This window comes from Haliaeetus leucocephalus, unplaced genomic scaffold (assembly GCF_000737465.1).
Source record: "Haliaeetus leucocephalus isolate CR32 unplaced genomic scaffold, Haliaeetus_leucocephalus-4.0 Scaffold932, whole genome shotgun sequence".
NCBI classification, from domain to species: domain Eukaryota; kingdom Metazoa; phylum Chordata; class Aves; order Accipitriformes; family Accipitridae; genus Haliaeetus; species Haliaeetus leucocephalus.
The window spans coordinates 2,940,257-2,957,412 of NW_010973368.1; the positions used below are offsets into that span (position 1 = coordinate 2,940,257).

General features: G+C 37.4%; 1 protein-coding gene across 2 annotated transcripts in view; it reads right to left on the reverse strand.

Moving 5' to 3' along the window:
- Positions 1-4,980: 4,980 nt before the first annotated feature.
- SEC23A (Sec23 homolog A (S. cerevisiae)) overlaps positions 4,981-17,156 on the reverse strand; it is a 30,837-nt gene continuing 18,661 nt past the window's right edge. For both annotated transcript variants that reach the window (XM_010583670.1, XM_010583672.1), the window contains 8 exons: positions 16,974-17,080; positions 15,967-16,120; positions 15,141-15,218; positions 13,925-14,086; positions 12,338-12,424; positions 10,711-10,866; positions 10,032-10,097; positions 4,981-6,420 (listed from right to left, as the gene is read on the reverse strand). In XM_010583670.1, the coding sequence (XP_010581972.1) occupies positions 6,331-6,420; positions 10,032-10,097; positions 10,711-10,866; positions 12,338-12,424; positions 13,925-14,086; positions 15,141-15,218; positions 15,967-16,120; positions 16,974-17,080 (900 nt within the window). In that variant the 3' untranslated portion in view covers positions 4,981-6,330. The remainder of the gene's footprint in view (positions 6,421-10,031; positions 10,098-10,710; positions 10,867-12,337; positions 12,425-13,924; positions 14,087-15,140; positions 15,219-15,966; positions 16,121-16,973; positions 17,081-17,156) is intronic.

Genomic DNA, 17,156 nt, shown 5'->3' on the forward strand with positions numbered 1-17,156 from the left:
TCTCTTTTCCAGACCTGTCTTTACTCCAGTGAAAAAACACTGTATCTTCTGCAAACAGTTTTAGCTTCAAACAGTCTGTGATAAAATCCTCATTTTCTAAAGGACAAAACATATATTCTGTTAAGTTCTGTAACAAGTTAGCTCTCTCATTTTCTGCTTTTACAGGGATAAAAATGGAGTACAAGTCCATTGTTTGGTTCAGTGCCATCATTTAAAGGGTGTCATTTCCATTTACCTTCTCCTCCTGCAGGGGAGTGGGAACAAGTCTGAAATGAGAAGTTATATCTTCTCATGCTGTAGGACTGCTCATGTCACAGTGCTAGATCCATGCGGGCTATTTTTACCCCTCAGTGCAGTGTGTAAATACCTAGTGTGGGAGGATAGACTACAGCAACTTGCATGGGAGGGTCACATTTTGATCCTAACTACACTGGCAGCATTGCTTGAAACCATGAGCTCCTCAGCAGCTAATAGTCCCAGCTTGGCCCTTTGACTGCCGGCCTGGCTGGCTGTCAGTGCCTCTCCATACAGCCTGTCTTTCACATCTGCTCTTGGACAAACAGGAGGGGGACTCAGCAGCTGGGCTTCCATGCAGACAGCGACTGTGGCAGCAAGAGATCTGAGGGTCATTCATGGCTCTTTTAGCTGTTTCATGGCACACCAGAAAAACGCAGCAAGTAGTATTTTGCCCACCTATAAAGTTCCTGTGTGTTTTCTGGAAAAATTCAATACGAGTCCTTCTAAAAAGCAGTGCTAACAAAAATACACTTGCTCCAGGATGAATAAAGATCAGCAGTGCTACAAACCACTTATAACTCTACTTCATTAGCCAGGTGTGACATGTCGGCAGATTAGGATAGCTCAATTTAAACTGTTCACGTTTCAATTAGTAATTCGAGCCATCCTGTAATGCTGACATATCTAGCAGGAAAAAAAAAGGAAAAAAACCAAATCCCTTTCCTGTGGTAGCACTCTCTTCAGATTATACAGGATAGGGTCTTAAAAGGTTCACATCAATTCAGAGCCAAGGCTCAACCATGTTGAAACAGTGAAATAGGTACCAGCCCCCTGTATGCAGCTGAAAAGGAGCTCACAGTTGAATCCTAGAAATGTAACCTCCTCTTCTTTGGTACTTCATTAATTACATGAGCTACTTCATACCAATCTAGTGTCACCTAAACTTTTCACGGTCTCCACCTAGCTTCGATTTTTCACACATGGCTATGCTCCCTTGCTGAACTTTTATAAATAACCTATAAAAGCCATACAGTTTCACATGCTATCTGTAGACTACGAACTGTGGCCCATGAGTTACTGGCACCTCTCCTGGGGTTGAAAGGTTGGCAACCGCACAGAGGTGAGTTCTAACCTAGAAGGAAGTGCATGTTCAGGCACCTCAGAGGCCATTCCACGTTATTTTGACCCCACTTCAACAACCATTATGGTTCCAAGTTACTCTGATAGCATAATTTATATGCATGCTTTGAAAGTGGCTAATCCCTTGAGCGGTTGTCTGTTCCTAACATTAGGGAAAAGAGGAGAAAATTACAGGGCTGACATGCCTGGGCTTTGTGAGACACCTTTTTCTAATAAGGTATATTAGTCTTTGGCCATTCTCTAGCCAGAGAAACACCCCCTGAATGTGCACAGTTCCAATGCATTAAGCTGAGTGCAGACCATGACACAACACATGTAGTTCTCCCTGAGAAAGACAAAGGACAGCCTATTGCTTGTTCCACACACATTAGCTTCCAAGCAAACTCTTACCCCACTTCATGGCAAGTATACCGCACAGCTGGTTACCTCCAGGCAGTCATGGAAGAGGATGGAAAGACACACATGATGGACAATCTGCAGGTGTTGGAAAGCCTCTATTGTTAAGGTATGCAGTGATTATTTCGCTTCATTTTTGCCAAAAATCAATTTATGGACATTGATTTAATTGTTTATCTTTTAGCATTGCAGTCCTTTCTTTGGACAAAACCTTACACTATTAGGCACAGTCTGCTATTTTAAACAAGATTTTACACTGAATTCAGAGCAGAGCAACAGCTTCATTAATTTTTCCATCTGTTCTGTTCAGGCTTGTTGGTTTTCATGTAACATTTAACTTTTGTAAGAACCCAAAATGCAAAAGCTAAACTGAGCTCAATTCTATTGTGCTTCACAATCTGACAGGGGGATAATATAGTTGTTTGCCTCAGATTTGGTAGAAGAACAGGATAGCCTCCTGGTCACTGTTCATCAACTATAATTTTTAACTGAGGAAAAGAGGAAATATTGGGAAAAGCAATTTTCCAAACACGCCACTGTGTGTTGGAGGCAGTCATGAGACCACTCATCAGTGTCATAGTCTCACAGATCAAGCTATGAGGTTCTAGGAATTTGACAGTGTTTCTATTTCTAGGCAAATCCACGTGCCTTTAATCAATTTAACTTCAACTTTTGGTTGAGCTTGTTAAATCTGCGTCTAAAGCTGGTACCTTGTGAGTTATCCCATCCAAGCAGCAGATGACAGTCTAAACTTAACAATCCACTACCTTTTCCCAAGTAAGAGGAAAGTAAATTATTGACAGTATTAAAAAAAAAAAAACAAAAAAACAAAAAAAAACCCCAAAAGATGAAGTAAACAGAGTAGCTAAAAAAAATCCTCAACTCTCAAAAAAAGGAGATCCTGAAGCTGTAATGTAACATGGATTCAACTACTGTAAAGTACTTCCAAAGGTTCTTAACATACCACCTGTGGCAGTCCCAGACCTGCAAAGTGGGGGGAGGAGAGGCCAAGCCAGGGCATTTACCACAGCAGCTCACAGTCAGCAAGAAACCAAACAGCAAAGGCTTGCTGTTTCACCAGTGAAAGAGCAAAGCACTATCGGGACACTCTGACCTTCTTTCCAGCATACTTACATCTCTGTGTGGACGGCAAGGAGTCTGGTTTTGAGGTGCAGTCAAACTTAAGAGCTTTGAGGTTTTTGTATGTATAAATATGGAACCATCATCCACATTTTGGTTGATGGCCTCTATTACTCTAAATAGCTCATTCCAGAATAAGAGCTTAAACACCATTTCTTTTCCTGTATGAAGGGCAGCTCTCACGCTTACAAGGTCCAGCAAACTTTCACCTACTCTTTAATATGCTAGCAGCAAGAGCTTTGTGTTGTGGGCTGGTCTAAACACATAGATGCCGTGTGCGCATAATAAATGGACAGGACTGTAAGTACAGGACTTAAGGCAATGAAAAGATAAGAAAAATTTAGATGCTTGTGTAGCCCATAAAGCCTAGAAAGCTGTCCAGAGAAAAAGGCAGCAGGCTAGAAATAAGCACCTTATAGATCAAGTACTATGCAAGGACTGCCAATCACAATGTGCTTTTCTGTACGATGTCCAAACACCAGCAACAAGAGTATCTAAGATCATAAACAGCTGTTACATTGCCATGAGTCTCCATCTGATTTCATGATCCTGGCAAAACAGTAACTTCAGAGTCACCTATGTTGCTCTCCAAGACAAATGTACTTCCCAGATGGCAATGCTTCAGGCACGTATGTGTCCAGTCAGGAAATTTATATCGAGGACAGATTTTGTTAATTAAATTTAACCTGACTGCTTGCTCCCCTACCTCTGACTGACCATGGATAATTTTCAGTCTTTAACTTCCCAGTCCTTAACAGAACAGCCAGCAATGGTTTTATCCCTTGTCCTGCAGAAGGCTACTTCTTCCAAGTCTAAGGCCTTGTGTTTTTCACAAGGAGATCTGACCAGCTCTTCCTCCAATTTCCAATCTGTGTTCAGGCAAGACCAAATATTTAAAGAAATCATTGCAAAGCCTGCTATCGTAGTTAAATAGGTCAACCCTTGTGATAAGACGCCTGTGTCTCATGGATATTGCACAGATTGGTAGCATCTCTTCACCAAGAAACCTAGTAATACAGATGCTAGCAAGGACAGCAAATAGCAGCAATTTATCTTTTTTAAACCACTTTCTCCTGTAGCACAACCCTACAACATATTATTTTGATTTTAAAGGTTGATCCATTCTCAGTTGTAACAAACAGCTTACTTCCCCTGGTGTAGCTCATCTGACTGATGTAAATGTGCAAGACATATTAGATCAAGCAGATGAATGACATGTTAACGAGTTACCAGGACTGGATGGCCTTCACCCAGGAGTTCTGAAGACAGTGAGACATCGAAGGGCAGAGGTGCCAGTGAACGTGTGTAACTATCATTACAGACAGTCACTGTGCCAGATGACTGGCAGACTGCTGCCCATGTCACTTGTCCACAAAAAGGGCTGTTGAGGGAATCCTGCAAGTTACAGAGTGGTAAGTCTGATCTCTATCCCTGGTAAGATGGTAGAGGCTGTAATGAAGAGCAAGACTTATGAGCCTATGGATAGACATGGGCTTTTGGGAAAGAGTCAGCATGCTTCCTATGAAGGAAAATCCTGTCTCACTAACCACTCAGAGTCTTTGGAAGACGTGACTAAGTAGGAGGATAAAGGTAATACATCAGACATACTTGAATTTTCAAAAAGTCTTTGACAATGTTAAATACTTGAAGTTACAAAAGAAGCTAATGTTGCCGACAAATTGGATAAAAGAACCTATTACAAGGTGAAAGCTGGCTAAAGGGCAGAAAGGAAAACACAAAAAAACCCATCCATTATCATGACTTGGTGATGAACTGATTTATTAGTCAAACGGTATTTAACTGCCAAATAAATTGGACATATTTAGTGTTACGAGAAAAAAATTTTAAGCTCTTTATTAGCTAAAACAAAAAAAAGTTAAGAGGGCTACTAAGTTTTATCTCCTAAACTGCCACTAGTGTAAACAGTTCAGTATCTCTGCAAGTTAAACAAGGTTGATATGAATTATTACATGAATAAAAGTGGTGAAGTTATTCTAAATTTTATCATTACTTTTATTTCCACAGTTCAAGCATCAACAGAAACCAGCACAATAAATACAGAAAATCAGAGAAAAACATGTATTTTATTTGTATTGAGGCAAAAAGAGCTCATCTCATTTAGATCAAAGAAATGGAGACAAGTTTTTAGAATTTACAGAAAACAGAAAAAACCCTCTTGCTTATCACACCAGTATATGATTGAATTTCATAAGTCAAAACTCTCTCTCTTCCTTTAGACTTGGCACAATTTTTTATTGCCCACTACCACACTTCACATCTTTATTTGTCAAAGTGTCATATTACCTATGTAAACATCTGTTTTATGTGTAAACTTCAACAAGTAGATGGGAAAGCCTATTAATTTATCCACCCCAAAAAAATCAAGCATGAACTAAATATCAAATTAATTACATCATATTCTATATAATACTGTTTCAACAAGAACTATAGCCTGTTGAATTCGTAACAAAAAGGATGCAGAAACAAAAAGCAGATGTGCAGTGTCATGCATTAGTGTAGTAACATAAGGCAATAATAAAAAAAGGTAAATTTTTTTTTTTTTAAAGTATACTCGCCAAGACAAAAATCAAGGCTGTACTCTTAGTTCATTTTGGTAGTGTAGGATTTCTTCTTAGCTGGAGCTAAAAGTGTTAACTTTTGAGCATATCCATCTGTTACTGTGTTTGATAATAGATACTTTTGTCAAAAATACAACATGTGGATTTAACTTTTGTGCAATAACAGACTTTTTACTTTTTCAGTTCAATTTTTTTATGTGGAAATAAAGAAAAACTCTGTTCCCAAAGAATCAAGTAGGGTAAGTGGGAAGAAATATTTAAAATTAAATACTCCCAAAATGAACAATACATGAACAATAGTATCTCTGCAGGAAAGCAAAGTTCGGCAGCCTAAGTCAAAAGACTGAGTTAACACTGTTTTTATATGCTTTTTGCTGCTTCTTTGTTCACTTCATGCTCAAATTGAGTAAGCAAAACTAGTCACATGGCAGTCTGGAAAGCCTGACATCAGCAAAGATTTCCTTTATTGTTCAATGTGCCTTTGTAGTGCAGAGCAGAATCAACCTCAACCATTTAAAAAGGAAACTGAAATCACATCTCAAAGTTGTTATAAATGATCTCAAAGTAATTATAGTATCACAGTAATCAAAATGACTGTTCTTTTTCCTCTAATTATAACTTAATTTAATCTACTACCTGTCATTTTTACAAACTGCAGTTCACATTAAAACATTTGCTGATAACAAAAGCTTTTCTTTGAAAACAACACTGCTTTACATCTAGTCAGGCAGCTTGTGCATATCAGAGCATTCTGTCAAAAGAGACATGGACAAGGGTAAAGGAGAAAACGCTGAAATACGGCTACAGCTTATCTGTGCCTTTAATACACTGCAGAATCTCAGGCAGCACTAGAGACAGCAAGTTTCTTCAGATGATCCATAAATACTTGCAAGCTGACATCATCAGTAAGAATGGGTGCTCCAGACTCCTATAAAATAAAAGGAAACAAGGAGAATTGATTATACTTGTGGTGAAGAAAAAGCATTTTAAGGCACAATACATTCCATTAAATAAACACTTTATAAATTCAGAAAGACTTTAGAAGCGTACCATTGCTGAAATCCTTACAAAAAACAGACTATAAATTTACATAGATTTTCATACATTTACATAAATCCAGGCATAAACCACAACTACACTCTTTTCCATATTAATGCACATAGCAATGAGCTGCAGTATAGCAAGATATTTACACCAACCATACAAAACTCAGTTTTTGACAGCTGCCCAATACTAACTTACAAATTTTTAAAAGTAAATAAAACTTCCATGCCACAGTTCCTGTATCACTCCTACATCAGTGGACCAGACAAAGGTGAGAAAAACAGAAACATGCAAGTGATGCAACTAACAAATCAGTATCTGTCAGTGAAGCTCAGATATATCAAAATGGTGAAAGGAGGAAACAAATCCACTAAGGGTCTGATTTGACACTGAGTGAAGGTCAACTAGCTTTCTCAAGGAAAGCTGGGCCAATTCTCTCGTACAGCTCTGTGCCACCTCAGACAAACACCAAAAACAACATCTGAAGGTCATGCCACTGCAAAATCAGATCACAAAAGACTAAAAAAAAAAAAAACCTTTTGGGTGGATTTTTGCAATTTACTTATTGACCTCAGAAGTAATTTTCAGAAATCCAAGAAGTTCAAAATGGCCATCTTTCAATTACTATTTTTAAACACTTTACAGTCTAAATAAAACAGCAGTTGGCAACTCTACAAATGTTACATAGTAACTCTCAAGTCCTTTGAAACCAATCTGCCATTACTTCCATTTACTGATGTAGGAAGAATTCCTATAAATCTCAACAATTCAACCTTTTCAAAGGTACTAAGCACCCATATTTCCAAATGAAATCAGAGCTGCCTAAACTCCTACAAAATCCTCCAAAACACAGACCTGAAAATCTTAACAGGGGTGCTTAGAACTGGTTCCCCTTTTTGAGAACTGGCCAAAACCAGTTCTCAGTTAATGATCAAGGGACAAATCCAGGAGCAGTAAGAGTTCTTAGATCACTACAATACACTTGACACAATACACAGCCACTCTCTCAGGGAAGGCCCACTAAATTATCTATCAGCTGATGGTGGCAAGATAAGAATAAAGGATGTTCTACCTCCAAGCCTGCCAAACGCTAAGCCTGAGCTCTCTTATTAAAGAGGCCAAAACGGAATTACAAGTAGTTTAATTCTGGGACAGGATATGATTTGCCACCTTGTGCCTTACGCATGGAAGGACAGTACATCATCCTCTAGTAAATAAACCACCAAAGGAGCTGATAGACCCCTAAGAAAAGAGATCCCTCACGATGACTGCTAGTGCTAATCCAGGGGAATTAAAACCAATGCACAGACTCTATTCCTGAAGCTGAACGCCTCATCCAACATGTGCACACAGGCAGCTGCTGTCACCAGTGCTACCGCCAACAGCAGTAGCTTCGCTCCGAAGACTGGGAACCCTTCATTCTAGTAGGTAAGGTAGCAGAGTATTTTATTTGCTGGGGAATACAGTGAAAACCAACAAGGTCACAATGTACAAGTCTGAAAAGTACATGAGAATTAGCTTTGATTTTTCACAGACCACCTTAAGTTTTGCTTTCTGTTCATTCAAAATTTTCATCTAAGGCATACAATGAGAATTTAAATTTAATTAACAATGACTTGATGACAGCTAACTGGGCATTTGGCAAGATTTATGCCACTGACCTCATCTTTCATTTCAAATTGCAAATTCCCCATAGTTACCAAGACAAAAAAGATGATTGGGGGAAGGAAAAAAAAAAAAAAAAAAAGAGAGCTGAAAAAAAAGGCATTCTCAAGTAAATGTCATATTCAATATAATCTGAAAATTTCAACTACATCTTCAAAGACTAACCAACATAATAGAGCTGTATGAAAAGTTTACCATTATTTTCTGAAAATGTTTTCTATACTATATAAGGAACCTACCTGCTAAAGTTAAAAAAAAAAATCTTTACTTTCAATATAAAAACCCAAACTAGTCAATTCATCACCTCCTGAAAGATGGTTTCAGTGGTGTGTGGGTGCCCTCTTCAGGTCAATGTGGACTAACCAATTTTTCTGTAGACTTTCAGTTATGCACAAAATGAAATTACATTAAACAATCCAGGAAGCTCATGAGAAAAACAAGAGCAAAACCAATTCAGTTTGAAATTTTCTCCCAACAGTTACATTTCGCACTTCATAATTTGTACTTGGTTCAACTTTGTTCACAAAAAACCCTGCAAACACAGATTACTGTGTTGAGCACACACACTGCAATGCCACTGAGGTGATGAACACACCATTTCTTATGTTACCCTACAACTAAATTCTTTCCAACATTAAAAGGGAAAGCTGTATTTTCTAAGATGTATCAAAGAGTCTCACTTGTCCAGCACGAACAATTTTCTTAAAGATCAGTTCAAGAACTGTTTTGTAATTGCATTTACATTTGGAATACTGTTTCATTTGCTTTCTAATTTAAATCAGCAGAAAACATTGTCCTGTACTGTTGGAAATGTCAAAACTTCAAAAATTTCCAGGTAATGTTTAGATAAAAATAAGAACTTTCAAACTACAGGATGTATGTTGTGGAGGAAACATGATGAAGAGAGACACTAAACAGATTGCTGGTTAGGTTATCTATGTTGGACGCAAGAGAGCTGGGTTCAAATCGTGCTGTCCCTGACTCAGTAAAAAGTTTTTAAGTATTTTCACTCTGGATCTCAGTGCTCTTCACTGCCAGAAGCTTCATTAGAACCAATACATCCCTATGAAAACATACCATGGTAAAACTTACCTAACAAAAATCACTGCTGTAAAATTGCTACAGAGCTCTCTCACTCATGACTTGAACACTGTATGCCCGTTAGCAAAATACTCTAAAAGTCCAGTTAATATGTAGCTTCAACTGTCTGATGCCATTACATTTTCATGAGAAAATGCATTAGCATTCACCCACAGCAGTGTTTCTCTTCCCACTCTAAAAGCTGAATGTAGGAGACCATGGAACTGGGATGCAATGTTCAAGAATACAAGCTGCTCCAGAAAGTTTAACTTTTGAACTCTTAACGTAACTTCCTTCCTGAAGACAAGATTTGAAAAATTCATTCCTGGTCAACTGGGCCACAAAAATTCTGGAAAACATCGGTACACTGGTACTGGTGTAGCTGTCGGTTCTTGCTTATAACTAACTTCAAAATATATTTCCCCTATTGCAAAAAGGTCCCTTAGTATTTATGTGTGGTAAGTGGTCTCACTCCAAGGAATTTGAAGGTATGTTTCTAAGAAAGACGGCTAGACACAAAAGCAGCCTAACAGAAGCTCATAATAGCAAACCAGATCATTTTTGTCTGAAAAAATGAGATTCATTTTTCTTAAATTTTGCAATTTTGGTGGCATCAGGCCAAAACTGCATTTCTTTCTCAGTTTCAAAACTTCGCATTATTACTTGTATGTATACAATGTGTAACTTGATTCCTGGAACAGGGAAAAAGAAAATCATGCATACAAGCTTCAACAGCAGATTCATGCTTACCTGTCCCCATGCATACATATTGTTATGAGTCTGAGAGGGATTTACTTTTGAAAGCAGGAAACGAGCCTTTAAAAAACAAAACATAGGCAATAAATTAATCTTCTCAAATAGAAGTTTCTTGTACTCAGAAAAAATTACTTGTGTATGAAATAAGTCACTTCTATTATCTGGAGATAAAAATGAGCGCAGATACCTATTCAGAAGAGCAATTAGCACCTCTATAAAGCAAGCCACTGGATTCTATAGCTCTAATGCAGAACTGCTAACAACTTTTCAATGCAGCAGAAAGTAAGTTTTTGTATTTTTCTAAGCACTAGCAAAGCAAATGTGACTATCAATAAGATAATTAATTAATAAGTTTCAAAAAAATAACACAAAGAATAATTCTGGTATTGGTCCAGAGACCCTGACAAGTACTATCTTTTTTGTCCTACACACTTCACACAAGGAATCCAGGAGTCCAAGTCAGTATGGTAAAAATAGTAATAAATAACAGGATTCACAAATTAGGCAAAAAGCTACTATTAAATATCTGGCTCTGCAAAAGCTTTAAAATTCAAAATGTTCACTTGCCATTTACATACATTTTAGCACAGAAATGCACATTTACTACCAAAAAAATCTCATGACATTACTAACACACCACTTCCTAGATTATATAATATATACTTCAGCATACCTGGCTTCCTCCATGCTCTGTATCAATGTATCTGGGCATTGGAAATCTGGAATGGAGGATTTCTTGGGCATCGTCTATTGGAGCTTGTAGCAAGTGGTGAAAATTTTCATATTCTGGCATATCTTGGTAACCTGATTTACGCCACTGAGCTATGGTCTGGGGATAGTGGGAAGCAAGAAGTTTAGAACTGATTCACCAATCTTTCTTAGAGGATACACAGGGCTTTTCAGAGGTGAACGTGCCATTGCTGGCCTCTTCTATCACTCACTGCTTTCTGCCCTATAGAACACAAGTTAATCTTTAAAAGTCAAGACGTGCACCTAACATGCCACCAGATTATTTTTTTTTTTTTTTAACTCTTACAATTTATGGTCCATCTGTATTTCCTTTTTTGTCATCCTTTGTATGCTAAGTATTTAGTTCATGAGGTCAAGAATACTATTTACAGTTCTCTAATATGCATGTCTATGACACCTAAGAAATAAATATTTATAATGATATTTATCTTTCAAGCCCTGTAGCACAGTCTTCCAATCTTCTAGGAGTGAAGCTGGCTGCTCAAGGTCAGCTCACCGATACAGGCTGTTGTTAGGAAAGACCTGGAAGGACCCTCAGTAGGGGTTCCCCCCTCTTTTGCTTGGCAACTGTTTTAAGCTGAGGCTCTCATTCCTGGCTCCTGCCTGAGCTATATTGCAGCCATGCCTGTACCTGGCCACTTACCCCACTCATCTGAACCCGCATCTGGCAACTTGACTTCCCAGCTTGAACTGGGATTGGCCTCATCCCCATTGACTTGTCTGGTGATCTGGACTGGAGGCTGAGCCTGACTACTGCCCACAAACTGCTCTGCTTGCCTTGCTCAGGTAGTGTGGGGCCAGGTCCTCACTGGTGAGGCCTCTGCCTGCCTTGCAATCATGCTAAGCTCCCTGTTCCCCTTCCCTCAGGGAGCAGCCTGCCCCTGCTGCTTCCTGACAGCATCTTACAAAAATATAGAGAACATTTTTCTACTTAAGAAGTGTTAAAGTTTAGTAACTATTTTAAAAAGGGCAGCTATGAGGACATGATCACAAACAGTATTTCTCAAACTGCCAGCTATGAAATGTTTACAGTTGCAAAGTTGTAAAAAGCAGTAGGTTAATTCCTCCAGGGAAGCAGAGCACTAGCAAGTCACAGGCATTTATATTTATATTACCAGGGAATGTCTATCTATCTAACTGCCAGAAGCACTTTCATTCCTCCAGGACAGTGCAGATGAAGGGTGACTATAAAACTTGGTGTTCTGACTCCCTATCCCTAAAGAACTAATTTAGAGCTCTAAAATAAATGAGTGAAAAGCAGGGGGGTGAGGGGAATAACACTCTCAAAAGTTGGAATACTGATCTAAAACAATCTGCATATTGAAGCTAATTCATCTTAAACCCATAACAAACAGGACCAAAACATCAAGTAATGTCAGGTAACTTTGTATAGGCATATTAGGCTACCAAACAACAAACATGAATTAGGAGTCTGGTATCAGCCATGCAGATGAGAGGTCAAGCACTGGAGTGCGTCAGAACTGGGGCATGACTTCCATAATGTAGCACTACAGAAAAAGAATATTTATGTAGGAAATGACAAATCTTACCTCTCCATGATAAATAAGGATCTGGAAAAAGGTGTCCATAAGGAGAATGCGATCTGGTAAAATGCTGCTGCTATCCAAAAGAACAGGCTAAGATTTAAAAATAAATTAAAAATTACCAGCTGATGCAGAATTGAGCAACCAGATGGCATTACCAGCTTTTTGAATCAGTCACTGAATCTTAGGAACTTTTTCAATCACCTACTAAAGCTCTGTATTTGCTCGTTTTCATGTTATACATCTGCAACCCACACAATCTCATTCTAAAGTTATCCAGCCTGATTCTGAATATATAACTTCATGAAAGTAATAAAAAATGTATTCAAGAGCTGAAACCTCTTTCATTATTATGCACTTTTCTAGTCTTTTCAAGTACCTCCATATTTACCTATACAATGCCATTAATTTGAATGATATTTCAACATATAGAGATTCAATAATTATTCAAGTATAAGATTTGGGGGTTGGGGGTTGTTTGGGTTTTTTTAGTCTTGTCCTTGCAGCTATTATTACTGTGCATATATATCAACCAATACTGTATATAGTAAATACTCATGATTTATGAAAGCTAATGTAAAATTTAAGTTTTTAATTCACCTTTTTAAGGGCAGTGACACTATACTGGCACTATGTGATTTAACTGAATCAGTACAATATGATTTAATTGGATCAATCTTATTAGGGATACCAAAAATATTAACTATTCCAAGAATCAAAAAAAAAAAAGATTATTACTCATGCTACATTGAGGCGTCAGCTCCTGCTTGATCATGCTTCTCTCTTGCATCACTCATGTGACTAATTGTTATTCATACATTGGAGAGTACACCTGTGAGTAGCTCTTCACAAACCACCTCATTACTTTAAACTCCACTTTTAAAGGTCTTTTTTTTATCCCCATGACACAGTCAAAAAAAAAATCCTAACAAAAGTTAGAATTCCAACCTGCCAAGATCTTTGCCTACTATGTTTATTTTCACTGTCTTACCATTTCCTCACTCTCTCTTATTTATCAGACTACTTTTGTTGTCTCCTATCTTGCACTTCTTTCACAAGCTTCTTGGAAGATCATCTTTTTATTTTATGTTTATACAGAATGTGCCATGACAAGGTCAGCTGGAAGGTTCTGTACCAAATCCATACATAGTGGTAACCACATTAAACTTAGAAGCTTTGGATGAGGGTATTACAATAAAGGGAATTTTGTGCATCTCAAAAAAACCCCAATTTTTCTTTCAAACTCTACAGAGAAAGTATATTTTGAAATAAAAACATCTTTGGTGATGTTTACATTCTGGCACCAAAAAAACAAAAGCAAAACTCCTGTAACTCTCAGAAACTAACAAAAAAGATACCATTCCTTAGTTTAAATCATCACCTCTTCACAAAGTGACTTTCGTTCTCAAGACTAAGCTATATCAGAATTCTGAGATATGCCTTGTTCATAATATGTTCTATATTAAATGAATATTCTTTCTCATGCAATATATTTTAAAACAACATGTTTTATAACATGTAACAGTGAGGACAACAATCATCTCTCTCAAAACAGCACCTTTTAACCTACTATTATCTTATATACAATGATACCTCTGGAGGTCCATTGAAAGAGTAAGCATAAAGAATCGGCTGAACCATGATAAGCGACTGGGTTAGGTCTTGACGCATAAAATGATGACGATAATATGAGCTCTCATCTGGACTGTTGTTAAAAACTTGTAAGAAAGGAGATCTTCTCAAGTGAAACATAAACTGCAAAACAAAAACCATTTGTTTGAACTTTCACAGATAAAAAAGAGAGCTGTACAAGGAGAGAAATGTTTTCCACAAACTACATGAGACCAATGCCACAACAAAATTGAATTCCAAGTCCTTTAACATTTCTAACTTGTATATGCACCTTTGCCAGTTTTTATATACTTTCGTGAGAGTAAGACAGAGAGATCAGAATGGATAAACCTACAAAGCAGCTTTGAATTAAGAGAAAAGTTTAATACTTCTTCTTCTCCAACACTAACTGATGAATAGTATGACTGAATATTGCCAAACCCTTCATTACTGTAAGTTCTACTGTTCCTACGAGGGAGGCTGCTGTGCTTGAACACACAAGGTATGTTATAGCATGTGAACAGAAAAAAGAACATAAACCACAGCAAAGTTGAACTTCGTTAGTAAAATGGAAAAAGCAAATCCTTTCATTGCTGAATGAATCTCTCCACAACACCTAACACCCTGAGACAGATTGCTAGATAAGTCGAACAGAAATATCATGAAAGTCTATCAAGAGTCCAAAAGCAAGATATCTGGAGCTATTAGAATGGAGGAATTTATCAGAATGGATTATTAGCAAAGAAACTATTCAAAGTTTAATATAGTCAAGCTCAAGTTCGGTTCCCAGATAAGCATTTCTTTTCAGGTCAGTATTATAAATCATACAGGAAAGAAACAAAGCAAAACCGTATCTTTTCTCATGTTTTCTGAATTTGTTCATTAAAACTGCCCTTAAAAAACACAGTGCCATTATCTGAATTACAAACTCAGTTAAGGTGAGGATTCCATTATAGGAAAAACAAAAAAATACACACAGTTAGAGGAAGTTTAGCTGTAAGGACAGAGGGCAAAAGGGGACACAACAGCACAAACAGAAGTGATTTGCCTAATGTCACATGCCGGACAGTGGCTGGGGCAGCGCGTCTTTCATTCTGGTATCCAGTGTAAAGCCTGATTTTACTCTGTGCTACAGTACCTCTTCCTTCACTAAGCATTCTCTCTTTATCCCTTATAGACACACCTTCCTTCTACTCACCTGTGGGTAAAGTGAAAAGGTTTCTGAAAATCTGAAAGAGCTTGGATCATCCTTGTGATATTCTCCAAATTTCTGACACTGGAGGAAAAGAAAAATTTACCTAAATTAAGAAACATACTTGCTTGGTCATGCCATTACTGTAGGTTAATTTGTTTTTAATAGACGCATGATTTGAGGTGCTTACAGCTTTGCAAGCAAACAGAAACATAGCAAAAACACTGACCTAATTTCTTTTGTTAACAAGCAGCAATTTCCTTGCGTAAGAGGCTTTAATGGCTTTTTGGTTTTTTTCCCTAAAATTGCTAAACAGAGTTAGATGATTAAACAGCCCTGGAGAACATGTTTATAATTAAATTATTAATAACTACTCACTTACAAGTAAGAAATAAAAAGGAAAAAAAAAGAAAAATGAACTTTTGAAACTAAAGAAATTCCATAATTCCATACAGTTTTCTAGATACTTTGACTTTTTTTTTTTTTTTTTCCCCAAAAATATTTCATCTACAATATCATTTTAGGCAGCAGAAAGCAGAGAAAGCTTTAATTACTTCTAATCTTATGCTAGAATTTCTCTCAATTTCTGGCAATTACCAACTGCTGAGGACTGAGGAAACATTAATAAATGAACTACAAACATATCTCCTCTTCTTTCCATTTAAAAGAAAATCTTAGTTAATCTGCATACCCACTTGTCGAAATGAGACATTCAGTACATTTGGTGTTTTGTTTTATTTTTAAAACAACAATCACTTAACACTAGTCATTTAAGAATTTTACATCTGGAGACAAGAAACCAATCTGAGTCTTTTAATATAGTCCTTTTTACCAGTCGTATAAGTTGTCTGTCCAGCCACCTAAGCACATCAGGCCCCTCTTCTGTCTCCGCCCTATACACTGCCAATCTAGCCATAAGAATTGCAGCAGCTTCCTGGTCAAAAGATGCAGCAATGTTTTGAATCTGCGTCTGTGCATCTGCCCAGCTGCAAAAGAAAAATGCAAATATGTGCATCTCAGTAAAAGGAAAGATGGCCATGCAACCAGTGAAATAAAATACAATGCCACTTATAAAATGGTTATTATATTTTTAAAAATATTCATTATGAAAGGTAAGGTACAGAAAAACACTGTCCATTAAGCTAATCACACATTCCCACACTAGCAGTTTTCTTGTGCACCTTGCTTGTTCTTTTCAATTTACAAGGTGAACTATTAATCTGTCCTTTTATCAGTCACCAAGATTTTACTAATATAACTAATATGAGTTAACAAGGTATCCATATCAACAGTAAGGGCAATGGTGTTTTTGATAAACTGAATTTTCCATTGAATTAACTAATCAATAATCACCTTCAGCTGAAAGGAAATATCATTGGACATTGCAAAATGCCTGCATAATATTAAACATCACTTTCTAAAATTGTGAAGTAAACTGAACCAAGGAAGCTGCAGGTAAAGGTTATACATGGAAGAACATGTATTTACACCCCCATGAACTGCAGCTAGCACTCTCAAGTTATGAAGTGATCTTTGCCATTCCCTAAGTCCGACCATCTCCTCAGTTTAGGCCATAGAATTTCACTCAAAGCTGCTGCTTCATCTAAAATCACTTGGGTTACTTCAGAGCACTCCCATAACATTATTATATAGCTACTACAACCTTTCAGAGGAGAAACAGCCCACAAGACAAGAGAGGCAACTGTCTCAAAGGTATGATCATGCCTTCACCACCTGTGGCACTGCATATCCCAGAACAATAGACTGCTTAATCTATAGATTAAAAGGCAAATATATATCCTGCTTTTTGAAAAATGATTCCTCACAAGTAAAACATACTTTCTGGCAACTGTGGTCACTCTGATACGTCTCTGTCCACTGGAATGCTGGTACTGAGTCACAAACTGGATTGCACCACGTCCTCCTTGAGGAATGGGAGCATTGTGCTAAGTACAAGAGGAAAAAAAAATAAATGGAGGGGAATCTCAAGATTTTACAGTATAATTCAAAAATGTATAAAGG